Raw genomic sequence first — 12545 nt, forward strand, 5'->3', positions numbered from 1 at the left:
TCTTCATAACTTAAATGTTTCTTCTCAGGCAACATCCTGGTGAATCTCCTCTGCACCCCCTCCAGTGCAATCACATCCTTCCTATAATGTGGTGACCAGAACTGCACACAGTACTCCAGCTTTGGCCTCACTAAGGCTCTATACAACTCCAACATGACCTCCATACTTTTGTAATATATGCCTCGATTGATAAAGGCAAGTGTCCCATATGCCTTTTTCATCACCCCACTAACATGCCCCTCTGCCTTCAACTGTTTTCTATTCCTCTTCTTCTGACTCATATCTCAGGGGCTTTACCTGGCAGCAGTTCTCCATCATCCTTGGTCCAATTCATCCCACCTTCCAACTGCATGTGAATTGAAGACTGCACTTAGACTTGATTGCTGGGTGCAACAACATGAGAGGTCAACTAGTTAGCGTTAATGGTGAAAGGATAGATACCTTACTATGTAGCATTTTTGTAACTTTTTAGATACAGAAATCAGCAATAAACTTTCTAATACATTTAGATCTGAAAACAAGGAATAATATCAGAAGTTTTCACATAGGTCTTAATTTTTCTGGAATATTAGGAATTTATCATTGATTCTCCGGACTTTGAAGCAGCCAAGTTCTGGGTTGGAAACATGGGGAAAACTGCCACACATGCTGTTGTATTTGCACAACTCCAAACCCCTGATGGAGTCTGTCAAGGGCTTCATTCTTTTATTGTTCAGGTAAGACATTTTTTTTCATGGAGCCCCTATTAGTGATTGTTTGCTTTTATACATAATGTACAAATAACATGTACTAAAGCATGGCATAAATTCAGTTTAATGATTTTTTTTTTATAAGGTTGAAACCTAACAACTACAGAAACACTGACTGGAGTATTTGCTAAACTGTATTATTGTTGAGAAACAATTACTGAAGCTTACAAGAGTACTTTATGTGTAACTGATTTTCTGACTTTCTATAGATGTATAAACAGGAAAAGATTAGTGAAAGTAAATATGGGACAATTGGAGGCAGAGATAGGTGAAATCATAGTGGGAGTAAAGAAATGGCAAACACTTTAAACAGATATTTTGCCTTCTGTCTTCAAGGGTAAAAGATACAAAAAATATTCCAGTAATAATGGGAAGCCAAGAGTCTAGCAAGAATGAAAAACTTAAAAATCAAAAATAAAGAAATAGTACTGGAGAAATTAATGGAGCTAAGTAGTGACAAAACCCCTATACCTCATGACCTGCGCCCTACAGTTTTATAAAAGTTTGCTGCGGAGATAGTGGACACAATGGTTTTGAACTTCCAGATTCTGGAACAGCCCCCAAGCAATCGAAGGTAGCAACATAACCCTGCCTTTTAAGAAAGGAGGAAGAGAAAAAATGGGGAAGTATAGCCCAGTTAGCCTAACATCAGTTGTGGGCAAAATGCTAGAATCATTTATCAGGGAAGTGGTAACAGAACACTTAGAACCTCACAATATAATTAAGCAGAGTCAATAAGAATTTTTGGATGGGAAATCGTGTTTGACCAGTCTGTTTTTTGAGATGTAACTAGTAAAATGAATAAGGGGAGCCAGTGAATGTATTGTATTTATTTACAAAAATACTTGCGATAAGGTGCCACAGAAGAGTTTGTTACAAAAAATTAGGATTCATGGGATTGGGGGTAGTATATTAGTAGGGATTGAGGATTGGCTAATGGACAGAAACCAGATTAGGAATAAATGGGACATTTTTGGGTTGGCAGGCTATAACTAATGGGGTACTGAAAGTACTTAAACCTCAGCTATTTACAATCTATGTTAATGAATTAAATAGGTGACTGATTGTAACACATCCAAGTATGCTAATGATTCAAAGTTAAGTGGGAAAGTGAGCAGTGCAGGAAGCAAAGAGACTGCAGAGGGATATCAGCAGGTTGAGTGATTGAGCAAGAATATGGCAAATGGGATACAGAATCACAGAATCTCAGTGCAGAAGAGGCCCTTGGGTCCATCGACTCTGCACCGACATGTGAGAAACACCTGACCTACCTACCTAATCCCACTTACCAACACTTGACCCATAGCCTTGAATGTTATGACATGCCAAGTGCTCATTCAGGTACTTTTTAAAGGATGTGAGGCAACCTGTCTCCACCACCCTCCCTGGCAGCACATTCCAGACCGTCACCACTCTCTGGGTAAAAAGTTTTTCCTCACATCCCCCCTAAACCTCCTGCCCCTCATCTTGAACTTGTGTCCCCTCTTGTGACTGACCCTTCAACTAAGGGGAACAGCTGCTCCCTATCCACCCTGTCCATGCCTCTCATAATCTTGTACACCTCGATCAGGTCGCCTCTCAGTCTTTTCTGCTCCAACGAAAACAACCCAAGTCTATCCAACCTCTCTTCATAAATTAAATGTTTCATCCCAGGCAACATCCTGGTGAATCTCCTCTGCACCCCTTCCAGTGCAATCACATCCTTCCTATAATGTGGTGACCAGAACTGCACCTAGTACTCCAACTGTGGCCTCACCAAGGTTCTATACACTTCCAACATGACCTCCCTACTTTTGTAATCTATGCCTTGATTGATAAAGGCAAGTGTCCCATATGCCTTTTTCACCATCCCAGTAACATGCCCCTCTGCCTTCAGAGATCTATGGACACACACGCCAAGGTCCCTTTGTTCCTCAGAACTTCCTAGTGTTATGCTGTTCATTGAATACTTCCTTGTCAAATTACTCCTTCCAAAGTGTATCACCTCACACTTTTCAGGGTTAAATTCCATCTGCCACTTATCTGCCCATTTGGCCATCCCGTCTATATCTTCCTGTAGCCCAAGACACTCAACCTCACTGTTAACCACCCGGTCAATCTTTGTGTCATCCGCAAATTTACTAATCCTACTCCCTACCATCTATGTCGTTTATATAAATGACGAATAATAGGGACCCAGCACAGATCCCTGTGGTACGCCACTGGACACTGGCTTCCAGTCTCTAAAACAGCCTTCTGTCATCATCCTCTGTCTCCTACAACTAAGCCAATTTTGAATCCACCTTATCAAATTACCTTGTATCCCATGTGTATTTGCCTTCTTTATAAGTCTGCTATGTGGGACCTTGTCAAAGGCTTTGCTGAAATCCATATAAACTACATCAACTGCACTACCCTCATCTACACACCTGGTCACCTCAAAAAATTCAATCAAATTTGTTAGGCATGACCTCCCTCTGACAAAGCCATGCTGACTGCCCCTGATCAAACCTTGCCTCTCCAAGTGGAGATAGATTCTCTCCTTCAAAATTTTCTCCAATATTTTCCCTACCACTGACATGAGACTCACTAGTCTGTAGTTCCCTGGCTTATCTCTACAAACTTTCCTAACTAGCGAAACCACATTAGCTATTCTCCAGTCCTCTGGCACCCACCCTGTGGCCAGAGAGGAATTAAAAATTTGGGTCAGAGCCCCTGCAATCTCCTCCCTTGCCTCCCTCAGCAGTCTGGGACACATATCATCTGGACCTGGAGATTTGTCCACTTTTAAGCCTGCCAACACCTCCAATACCTTGTCACTCCCTATATCAATTTGCTCGAGAACCTCGCAGTCTCTCTCCCCGAGTTCCATACCTTCATCCTCATTCTCTTGGGTGAAGACGGATGTGAAGTATTCGTTCAACACTCTACCGATGTCCTCCGGCTCCACCCATTGATTGCCCCCTTGGTCCCTAATGGGCCCTACTCTTTCCCTGGTTATCCTCTTCCCATTGATACAATGAGGCAAATTGTGAATTTATGCACCTTGGTGGGAAAAATAAAAAAACACTTTATTTTGAATGATGAGAGACCGAGAAATGTTTGCATTGTCCTTGTACATGAATCACCGAAAGTTAACATGCAGATACAGCAATTAAGAAGACAAATGATAAGTTAGTTTTTGTTGCAAAGGGATTCAAGCATAAGAATAAAGAAGTCGTTCTACAATTATTCAGGGCATTGGTGAGGCCATATTTGGAGTACTGTGTGCAGTTTTGGTCTCCTTATCTAAGAAAGGACATAACTTGCAATAAATGTTCATTAGACTGATTCCAGGGATTATTGTATGAGCAGACATTGTGTAGACTAGGCCTCTATTTCCTGGAGTTCAGAAGAATGAGAGGTGATCTAATTGAACCTTATAAAACTCTTAAGGGGCTTGACAGTGTAGATGCAAAGGAAATATTTCCCCTGGCTGCGGAATCTGGAATATGCGGGGTCATAGTCTCAAAATAAGGCATTAGCCCTTTAGGACTGAGGTGAGGAGAAATTCCTCAACTTAAGGGGAAGTGAATCTTTATAATTCTCTGCCCTAAAGAGTTGTGAATGCTCAGTCATTGAGTATATTTAAGCTGGAGTCTGATAGATTTTTGGGAATTCAGGGATATGGGGATAATGCAGAAAAGTAGAGTTAGGGTAAAAGATTGGCCATGATCTTGTTGAATGGCAGAACAAGCTGAAAGCCAAATGGCCTACTTTGGACAACAGTTTCTTATGTTCTTATGTTTACTTCTCAGTGGTACCTAGCTTCTGCTGGGCACCTCAGTTCAATGGCGTGGCCATGGACAATGACATTACTGGAAATTCAGCAGCATGGGGCACTCTGAAAAACTTTGCAGCACTGCATGGAAACATAATATTAAAAATAGATTTGTATCAATTCTGTCTTGTTCTCCAGTAAAGTGGTTTTTAAATGCTTGGGATACTAAGTATAATAAATCCACTGCAAATCTGTAGCCAGTAGTATATTTTATAAATGTAATTACTGCTGTTAAATGTGTGCATTTATTAAACAGTTTCGATTGTTTTGATGATTAAATTGTACCACGAAGAAAGCAAGTTTGTCAGTTTTGATCTATAGTCCAGATCTTCTGTGCAGCGGTAGCAATGGTTGGATTGCCACTGCGCCAAAGTATTTCCCTGATTCGACGTTGCTGTGCATTTCGCAGAAATATGCAGCGCACAGTCTCTCAGGGAACTCCTTAGGAGCAGAGTAGGCAACAAGTGCATCAGCACCCAGAGCTTCTAGACCAGGTGTAGGATGGATAGACTGAGAGTAAGACTTTGTCTTAATAATGTGCCTCTGCTCCAATCTCAGAGCAAATATAAGAAACATCTTTCATTTTCCAAGTCAGCCATCCTGTGCCCTTTGTCAAATTAGGGATAATAGGCCAATGCCCATTGGAATATAGATGGAGATTGCCGAAACTAATTAAAAAGTGCATTTACAGCTAGCATTCGGAGGAGCTTTTCTGTTCTTCAGCCTGGGTTTGAACTCTGGTTACAAATGTGAAAGGCCAATTTCTAATCCACTGTCTCTTTTTAATTTTGATTTCCTTGTAAATCAAAATGTATTTAGATCAGAGATCCCAAGACTCTACTTCCAATGCCTGGAGTAATGGTTGGAGATATTGGAAAGAAGGTGGGATTAAATGGAGTAGACAATGGGTAAGAATGTCTTCTTAGATGTGACACCTAATTTTCACGCTATTTGCATTAGTTAGTTTTCTAAATCTTTATTTGTGTTCGCCTGTTTCTTGTTTCCCAAGTTTCGATTGCAGTGATTTGGCATAGCAAACTTTTTATGTGGTATATGTCAGGCACATCACCAATTGAAAGTTAGGACATGGTTTTACAATGGGGAAATATAGTACTTTTAACATGAAAATTCCAAGGTGCTTCACAGAGCCAAAATTAGACAAAAATAGATGTCATGCTGAGAGAAGACAAGAGGGAGAAAGAAAGAACCAGCTTGCATTTATATAGTGCCTTTCACATCTAATTATAAGTTCTGCTTGCTGGAATCATCACCACCCCTGCAACCCCCCCACCAGTCAAACTTACCGGCCATGAAAACCTATTTTTAAGCAAAAAATGATTAGGATCTGGAATGCACTGCCTGATAGCGTGGTGGAGGCAAATTCATGCGTGGCTTTCAAAGCAGAATGGGTCCAGAGAGACTGCAGGGTTGGCTTCTCGGGGGCAGGGGCTACCTATAGAGGTTATGGCTGATGAAGCCTGTGCAGCGGCCTCACTGCAACAGAGCGATGGTATAATGAGACTCATGCTATGACCCGGACTTTAGTGGAGCAAACGATAGGCATTTTGAAAATGAGGTTCCAGTGCCTCGACAGGGCAGGTGGAGCACTCCAATAAGTCCCCAGAGGGTGTCGCACTCCATCGTCACTTGCTGTGTGCTCCGCAACCTGGCACTGCAACAGGTGGAGTTCCTGGCTGAGGAGGTGATGGAGGAGCTGCATGTATCCTTCCATGAGGAAGACGTCAAAGGGGATGACGATGATGAGGTCCTGGAAGGCGCGGATGTCGGCGTGAGGTCTTCACAATGGTCAGACGAGGCTGGCGCACTCGGGAGGCCCTCGTAGCCACATGATTTGTGGAGGATGATGATGCGATGTACTGAGGACAGTCCTGACATCCTTACCTTGCACCTTTTGAATGTATGAATCCTGTGTGGCTGATGGCAGCACGCATATCCTTAGTGCTTAGACTCGTGTTGGAGACTCAGCGGAGGCCCTGATAGTCGCTAGATTCCAGGAAGAGGATGATGAAATATAGTGAGGAGACTCCATAGATCTTCACATTGCCTTCGTGAATGTCTGACTCCTGTATTGGCTGAGGGCAGCTCGCTCCGCTGTGATCATATCATGGAGATACAGCCGTGAAACTTGAAATGTACCTGATCCTCTGTCAGCCTCCAGCACCTGAACTCTTCAGGAGCACAGCGTCACCAGTTATAGATCCTCCAAGGGGGGGAGGGGGGTGTGGTCCAGCCTCACCTTTAAAGGCACTGAGAGCACATAGAGAGAATGACGGAACTCTGTGACACCTGCCCAGGACATTTTGGCAGCAATGACAAGCACCATCGAAGTACAAGCATCACTAATGTGTCCAGTGAGTGTTAAGCTGGACCATCACTTCGGTCTGAAGGTTACATACTGCCCAGGGAAGAGGCCCTGGACTGAGACACCTGCCTTTATCTTGTGCAGGAACCAAGGTTTCACATCTGAGTGACACGTACACTGCTCATCATAACAAGAAGCCATAGGCAAGGAGATACTCTTGGGAGTTTATTTACAATAGTGAACATTAAGTACAAGTGATTAACTCCCATACCCAGGCTGTGTAACAACTACTTCTTAACTTTCCTAACTCTACCACTATGTGTGTCCCCCCCCACCCCACCCATCCCGACATTCACAGCGGGGGTGGAGGCAGCTTGCTGACTGCTAAGTCCTGTCTGTGATGACTTTGGCAGGTGTCCTCTGGAGGGCTGAGACCTGGAGGAACCTGGCCTGCTTTCGGGGTCCTGCTGCGTGGCAGTGGAACCCTCCTCGACCTGTAGATCTGGAGCTGCTGGGGTCACAGGAAGAGAGGATTCAGATGGGCTGGATACTCCCGGAGTCACCTGGGTGGATGGTCCCAGGGTGTGCACCTGCTGATCCCTCTCCCTATGGGCGCCCGAGGGCCCTTGGCTGACTCCTTGAGGCGAAGGGGAAGCTGGTGTGAGACCGAGCTGCCCTGCTCCCCTCTTGCGTTGGCACTGCTGGAAGCCAACAATGGCATCAGCAATGAAGTTTAGCCCGCGCAGCAGTGCAGGACCATTGTCCTGGACCAAGGTCTCCATGGCGGTCACCGTCTTACCAGTGTTGACCTCGCTTTGGCATGCTGGCGCTATCACCTCAGACTGAAGGTGGAAGGTTCTCTATCATGCTTTGCAATCTGAGGAGTGCATCAAACATCCCTTCCTAATGTTCCTGAGCTAGCCTTTCAAGCTCCAGCAACTTGAGGTATGCCTGAGTCCTGAGGCTCCTCATCTGACATCAGACTCAGCAGATTTCTGGCCTCCATCAGTTCTCCGAATGCTGGAAACCTGGGAAGGTCTTGCCGCCGTCTGCTGTGGATCAGACAGTGCGATGTGCTCACCAGATTGTGACCTAGTCTAGCACTAGGTCCCACCGAGGTGTGTGTCTTTGCACTGGTGGATGGTGGGTGTGAGCGCTCTGACAGGTCTTCAATTAGCGTGTCATCAGATTCTTCTTCCAAGGTGTGTCCGGGGCTTTGTTCATGCACCCATCTCGGCTGCTTCCCAGATGTGCCTGCAAAAGCAAGGAGCAATAATAAGTGCATGGCAGTGGACTGTGGAACAGGGGAACTCACTCTCAGCATGGTTGTCTGATGGATGTTGCATTGTTGGATCCTCACTTGGTTGAACACCACCTACCTCAACACAGGAACAGTCCAGATCGTTGCTGGCCAGCTCTGTTTTCAAAGCCTGTGATGACCTTGATGTCAGCCATTCCTCTGCCAGTCTGCGACTTCTTGCTTTTGTTGTGTGCCAGCTTGTCCTGCATGCAGACAGATGGAGAGAGTGTAAGAAGGATGCCTAGCATAAGTGGGTGGTGAGTGGTGCCATGGACAGGATGAGGACACGACCCACAGGGCAGATGAAGATTGTCTGAGAGAGTGAATGGTGATGTGCCTTGAACTGGCAGTGACTGAGACCCTGTGGGTGTGTGATGGGTTTATGAGTGTGTGAGTTGAGAGTGATGAGAAGAGTGACTTACCCTGGCAGAACGGAGGAGATCATTCATCCTCGTTCGGCACTGGATGGCTGTCCTCTTTTGCAGGGCATTGGCACTGACCACCACTCCACCGTCTCCCATGCTGGATTGTTGACCTTGCTTGCTGGTCTTCGCCCAGAGCAGGTGTAAAGGACTTCACGGCGGGTCTCTACTGCGTGTAGTAGGTGCCCAAGGAAGGCATTCCTAAATTTGGGGGTAGCATGTTTCCTCTCTTTGGCAGCTATAACTTTGCAGCAGCTTCTGATCCCTTAGAGATGCTCGCTTTGTGCAGTGGCCTTTAGCCCCCTGTTTACTGACAGCCTGAGGTGACAGCGGGGTGGACGAATCAGATGCCGCCCCACCAGCGAACCAGCGTGTTTCCCGGGAATGTATTATTAATGAGACAGGACATGACGGGAATGGGATAATACGGCGCGAGAAGTCATCATTATGGCCGCCAGATAAAATGTCCTTTTTCCCAAACACTGCCACATTTGTTTTGCAAATCTGGGATGATTCCGCCCTTTGTATTACCAACTTGGTCTTTCCTTTTATTCCTCTGTCACTTCTAATCTGTCTGTAGTTTTACACAGATATTTAGCTTTTGTCCAGAACAGAAATAGGGGGAAAAAAAGCACAGAATGTGCAGCAAGATGGTTGGCATCTTTCAAACTGGAGCTGTGCAGTGGAATCAGGCTGGGAGACATTGCTGGGAGGTGTTGGGACACATGCAAATGAGAGAGGGAAAGTGAAAGGCTGAGATGCAGTGGGGGTAAAGTGGAAGCAGGAGGTTGGTGTGGCTTGGCTTTAGCACATGGGAGGTGTTGGACATGGGAGCAGGAACTAGGATGAATTCTAGAATGTTTACTACACAGACTCTATTGAGCATGTCATGTCCGATCTGGTGCTCTGCAAGAGCTGCTTGGCCAGTCTCACTCCCCCACACTTTCTCCTAGCCCCGCAAATTTTTTACTTCAGCTAATTGTTCCATTCTGCTTTGAAAGCCACACATGAATTTGCCTCCACCGCGCTATCAGGCAGTGCATTCCAGATCCTAATCATTTTTTGCTTAAAAATAGGTTTTTCCTCATGCCATCTTGGTTCTTTTGCCATTCCCCTTAAATCAGTGTCTCCTATCATTATCCTCCTCACAGTTCACAAGACTTCCAAATTTTATGTCCTCCGTAAATTTTGAATTAATACACTGCACACCCAAGTTTAGCTCATTAATATCGATCAAAAAGCACAGTGACCTCAACACTAATCCCTGGGGAGCCCCACTATATACCTTCCTCCAGTTCAAAAAACAACTGTTCACCATCGTTCTCCATTTCCTCAGCCAACTTAGGATCAATGCTGCCACTGTCCCTTTTATTCCATATAGTTTAGCTTTAGTGACAAGCCCATTATGTGACACTTTATCAAATGCTTTTTGAAAACTCATGTACACCAAACCAACTGCATTACTCTCATCAACCCTCTGTGTTATCTCACCAATGCACTTAATCAAGTTAGTTAAACGTGAAACAAAAACAGAATTACCTGGAAAAACTCAGCAGGTCTGGCAGCATCGGCGGAGAAGAAATCAGTTAACATTTCGAGCCTTCATGGCCCTTCGGCAGAACTGAAGCATAGTTAGAAGAAGGGAGAAATATAAATTGGTTTAAGGTGGGTGGGGCGGGGGGGGGGAAGAGACACATTGAGGGTGTGGTGATTGTGGAGATGAGCAGATAATCAAAAGATGTCACAGACAAAAGGGTCAAAGAGGTGTCGAAGGTGGTGACATTTGTCTGAGAAAAGTGCTAATTAAGAATGGAAGACAGGATATTCAAAGTACAGCTCTAGTGGGGGTGGGGTGGAAAGACTAACAAGGTTTTAGTTTAGATTTAAAAATAATGGAAATAGGTGGGGAAAGAAGAATCTATATAAATTATTGAAAAAAAAAAGGGGGGGGGATGAAACGGGATGGGGGGAGGGGGAGTTTAAGATCTAAAGTTGTTGAATTCAATATTCATCCCAGAAGGCTGTAAAGCGCCTAGTCGGAAGATGAGGTGCTGTTCCTCCAGTTTGCGTTGGGCTTCACTGGAACAATGCAGCAAGCCAAGGACAGACATGTGGGCAAGAGAACAGGGTGGAGTGTTAAAATGGCAAGCGACAGGGAGGTTTGGGTCTTTCTTGCGGACAGACCGCAGGTGTTCCGCAAAACGGTCGCCCAGTTTGCGTTTGGTCTCTCCAATGTAGAGGAGACCGCATTGGGAGCAACGAATGCAGTAGACTAAGTTAGGGGAAATGCAAGTGAAATGCTGCTTCACTTGAAAGGAGTGTTTGGGCCCTTGGACGGTGAGGAGAGAGGAAGTGAAGGGGCAGGTGTTGCATCTTCTGCGTGGGCATGGGGAGGTGCCATAAGTGGGGGTTGAGGAGTAGGGGGTGATGGAGGAGTGGACCAGGGTGTCCCGGAGGGAACGATCCCTACGGAATGCCGTCGGGGGGGTGAAGGGAAGATGTGTTTGGTGGTGGCATCATGCTGGAGTTGGCGGAAATGGCGGAGGATGATCCTTTGAATGCGGAGGCTGGTGGGGTGATAAGTGAGGACAAGGGGGACCCTATCATGTTTCTGGGAAGGAGGAGAAGGCGTGAGGGAGGATGCGCGGGATATGGGCCGGACACGGTTGAGGGCCCTGTCAACGACCGTGGATGGAAAACCTCGGTTAAGGAAGAAGGAGGACATGTCAGAGGAGCTGTTTTTGAAGGTAGCGTCATCAGAACAGATGCGACGGAGGCGAAGGAACAGAGAGAATGGGATGGAGTCTTTACAAGAAGCGGGGTGTGAGGAGCTGTAGTCGAGGTAGCTGTGGGAGTCGGTAGGCTTGTAATGGATATTGGTGGACAGTCTATCATCAGAAATTGAGACAGAGAGGTCAAGGAAGGGAAGAGAAGTGTCAGAGATGGACCATGTGAAGATGATGGAGGGGTGGAGATTGGAAGCAAAATTAATAAATTTTTCCAGGTCCCGACGAGACTTCTCTTCCCTTCCTTGACCTCTCTGTCTCAATTTCTGATGATAGACTGTCCACCAATATCCATTACAAGCCTACCGACTCCCACAGCTACCTCGACTACAGCTCCTCACACCCCGCTTCTTGTAAAGACTCCATCCCATTCTCTCAGTTCCTTCGCCTCCGTCGCATCTGTTCTGATGACGCTACCTTCAAAAACAGCTCCTCTGACATGTCCTCCTTCTTCCTTAACCGAGGTTTTCCATCCACGGTCGTTGACAGGGCCCTCAACCGTGTCCGGCCCATATCCTGCGCATCCTCCCTCACGCCTTCTCCTCCTTCCCAGAAACATGATAGGGTCCCCTTTGTCCTCACTTATCACCCCACCAGCCTCCGCATTCAAAGGATCATCCTCCGCCATTTCCGCCAACTCCAGCATGATGCCACCACCAAACACATCTTCCCTTCACCCCCCCGACGGCATTCCATAGGGATCGTTCCCTCCAGGACACCCTGGTCCACTCCTCCATCACCCCCTACTCCTCAACCCCCACCTATGGCACCTCCCCATGCCCACGCAGAAGATGCAACACCTGCCCCTTCACTTCCTCTCTCCTCACCGTCCAAGGGCCCAAACACTCCTTTCAAGTGAAGCAGCATTTCACTTGCATTTCCCCTAACTTAGTCTACTGCATTCGTTGCTCCCAATGCGGTCTCCTCTACATTGGAGAGACCAAACGCAAACTGGGCGACCGTTTTGCGGAACACCTGCGGTCTGTCCGCAAGAAAGACCCAAACCTCCCTGTCGCTTGCCATTTTAACACTCCACCCTGTTCTCTTGCCCACATGTCTGTCCTTGGCTTGCTGCATTGTTCCAGTGAAGCCCAACGCAAACTGGAGGAACAGCACCTCATCTTCCGACTAGGCACTTTACAGCCTTCTGGGCTGAATATTGAATT

General features: G+C 46.1%; 1 protein-coding gene across 3 annotated transcripts in view; it reads left to right on the plus strand.

Moving 5' to 3' along the window:
• The window catches only part of acox3 (acyl-CoA oxidase 3, pristanoyl), a 216671-nt gene that overhangs the window by 31008 nt on the left and 173118 nt on the right, over positions 1–12545 (plus strand). For all 3 annotated transcript variants that reach the window (XM_078542581.1, XM_078542599.1, XM_078542590.1), the window contains exons 6-7: positions 573–716; positions 5368–5456. In XM_078542581.1, coding sequence (XP_078398707.1) covers positions 573–716; positions 5368–5456 — 233 coding nt within the window. The remainder of the gene's footprint in view (positions 1–572; positions 717–5367; positions 5457–12545) is intronic.

This window comes from Cetorhinus maximus, chromosome 1, assembly GCF_964194155.1.
Source record: "Cetorhinus maximus chromosome 1, sCetMax3.hap1.1, whole genome shotgun sequence".
In the NCBI taxonomy this organism is placed as follows: Eukaryota; Metazoa; Chordata; class Chondrichthyes; order Lamniformes; family Cetorhinidae; genus Cetorhinus; species Cetorhinus maximus.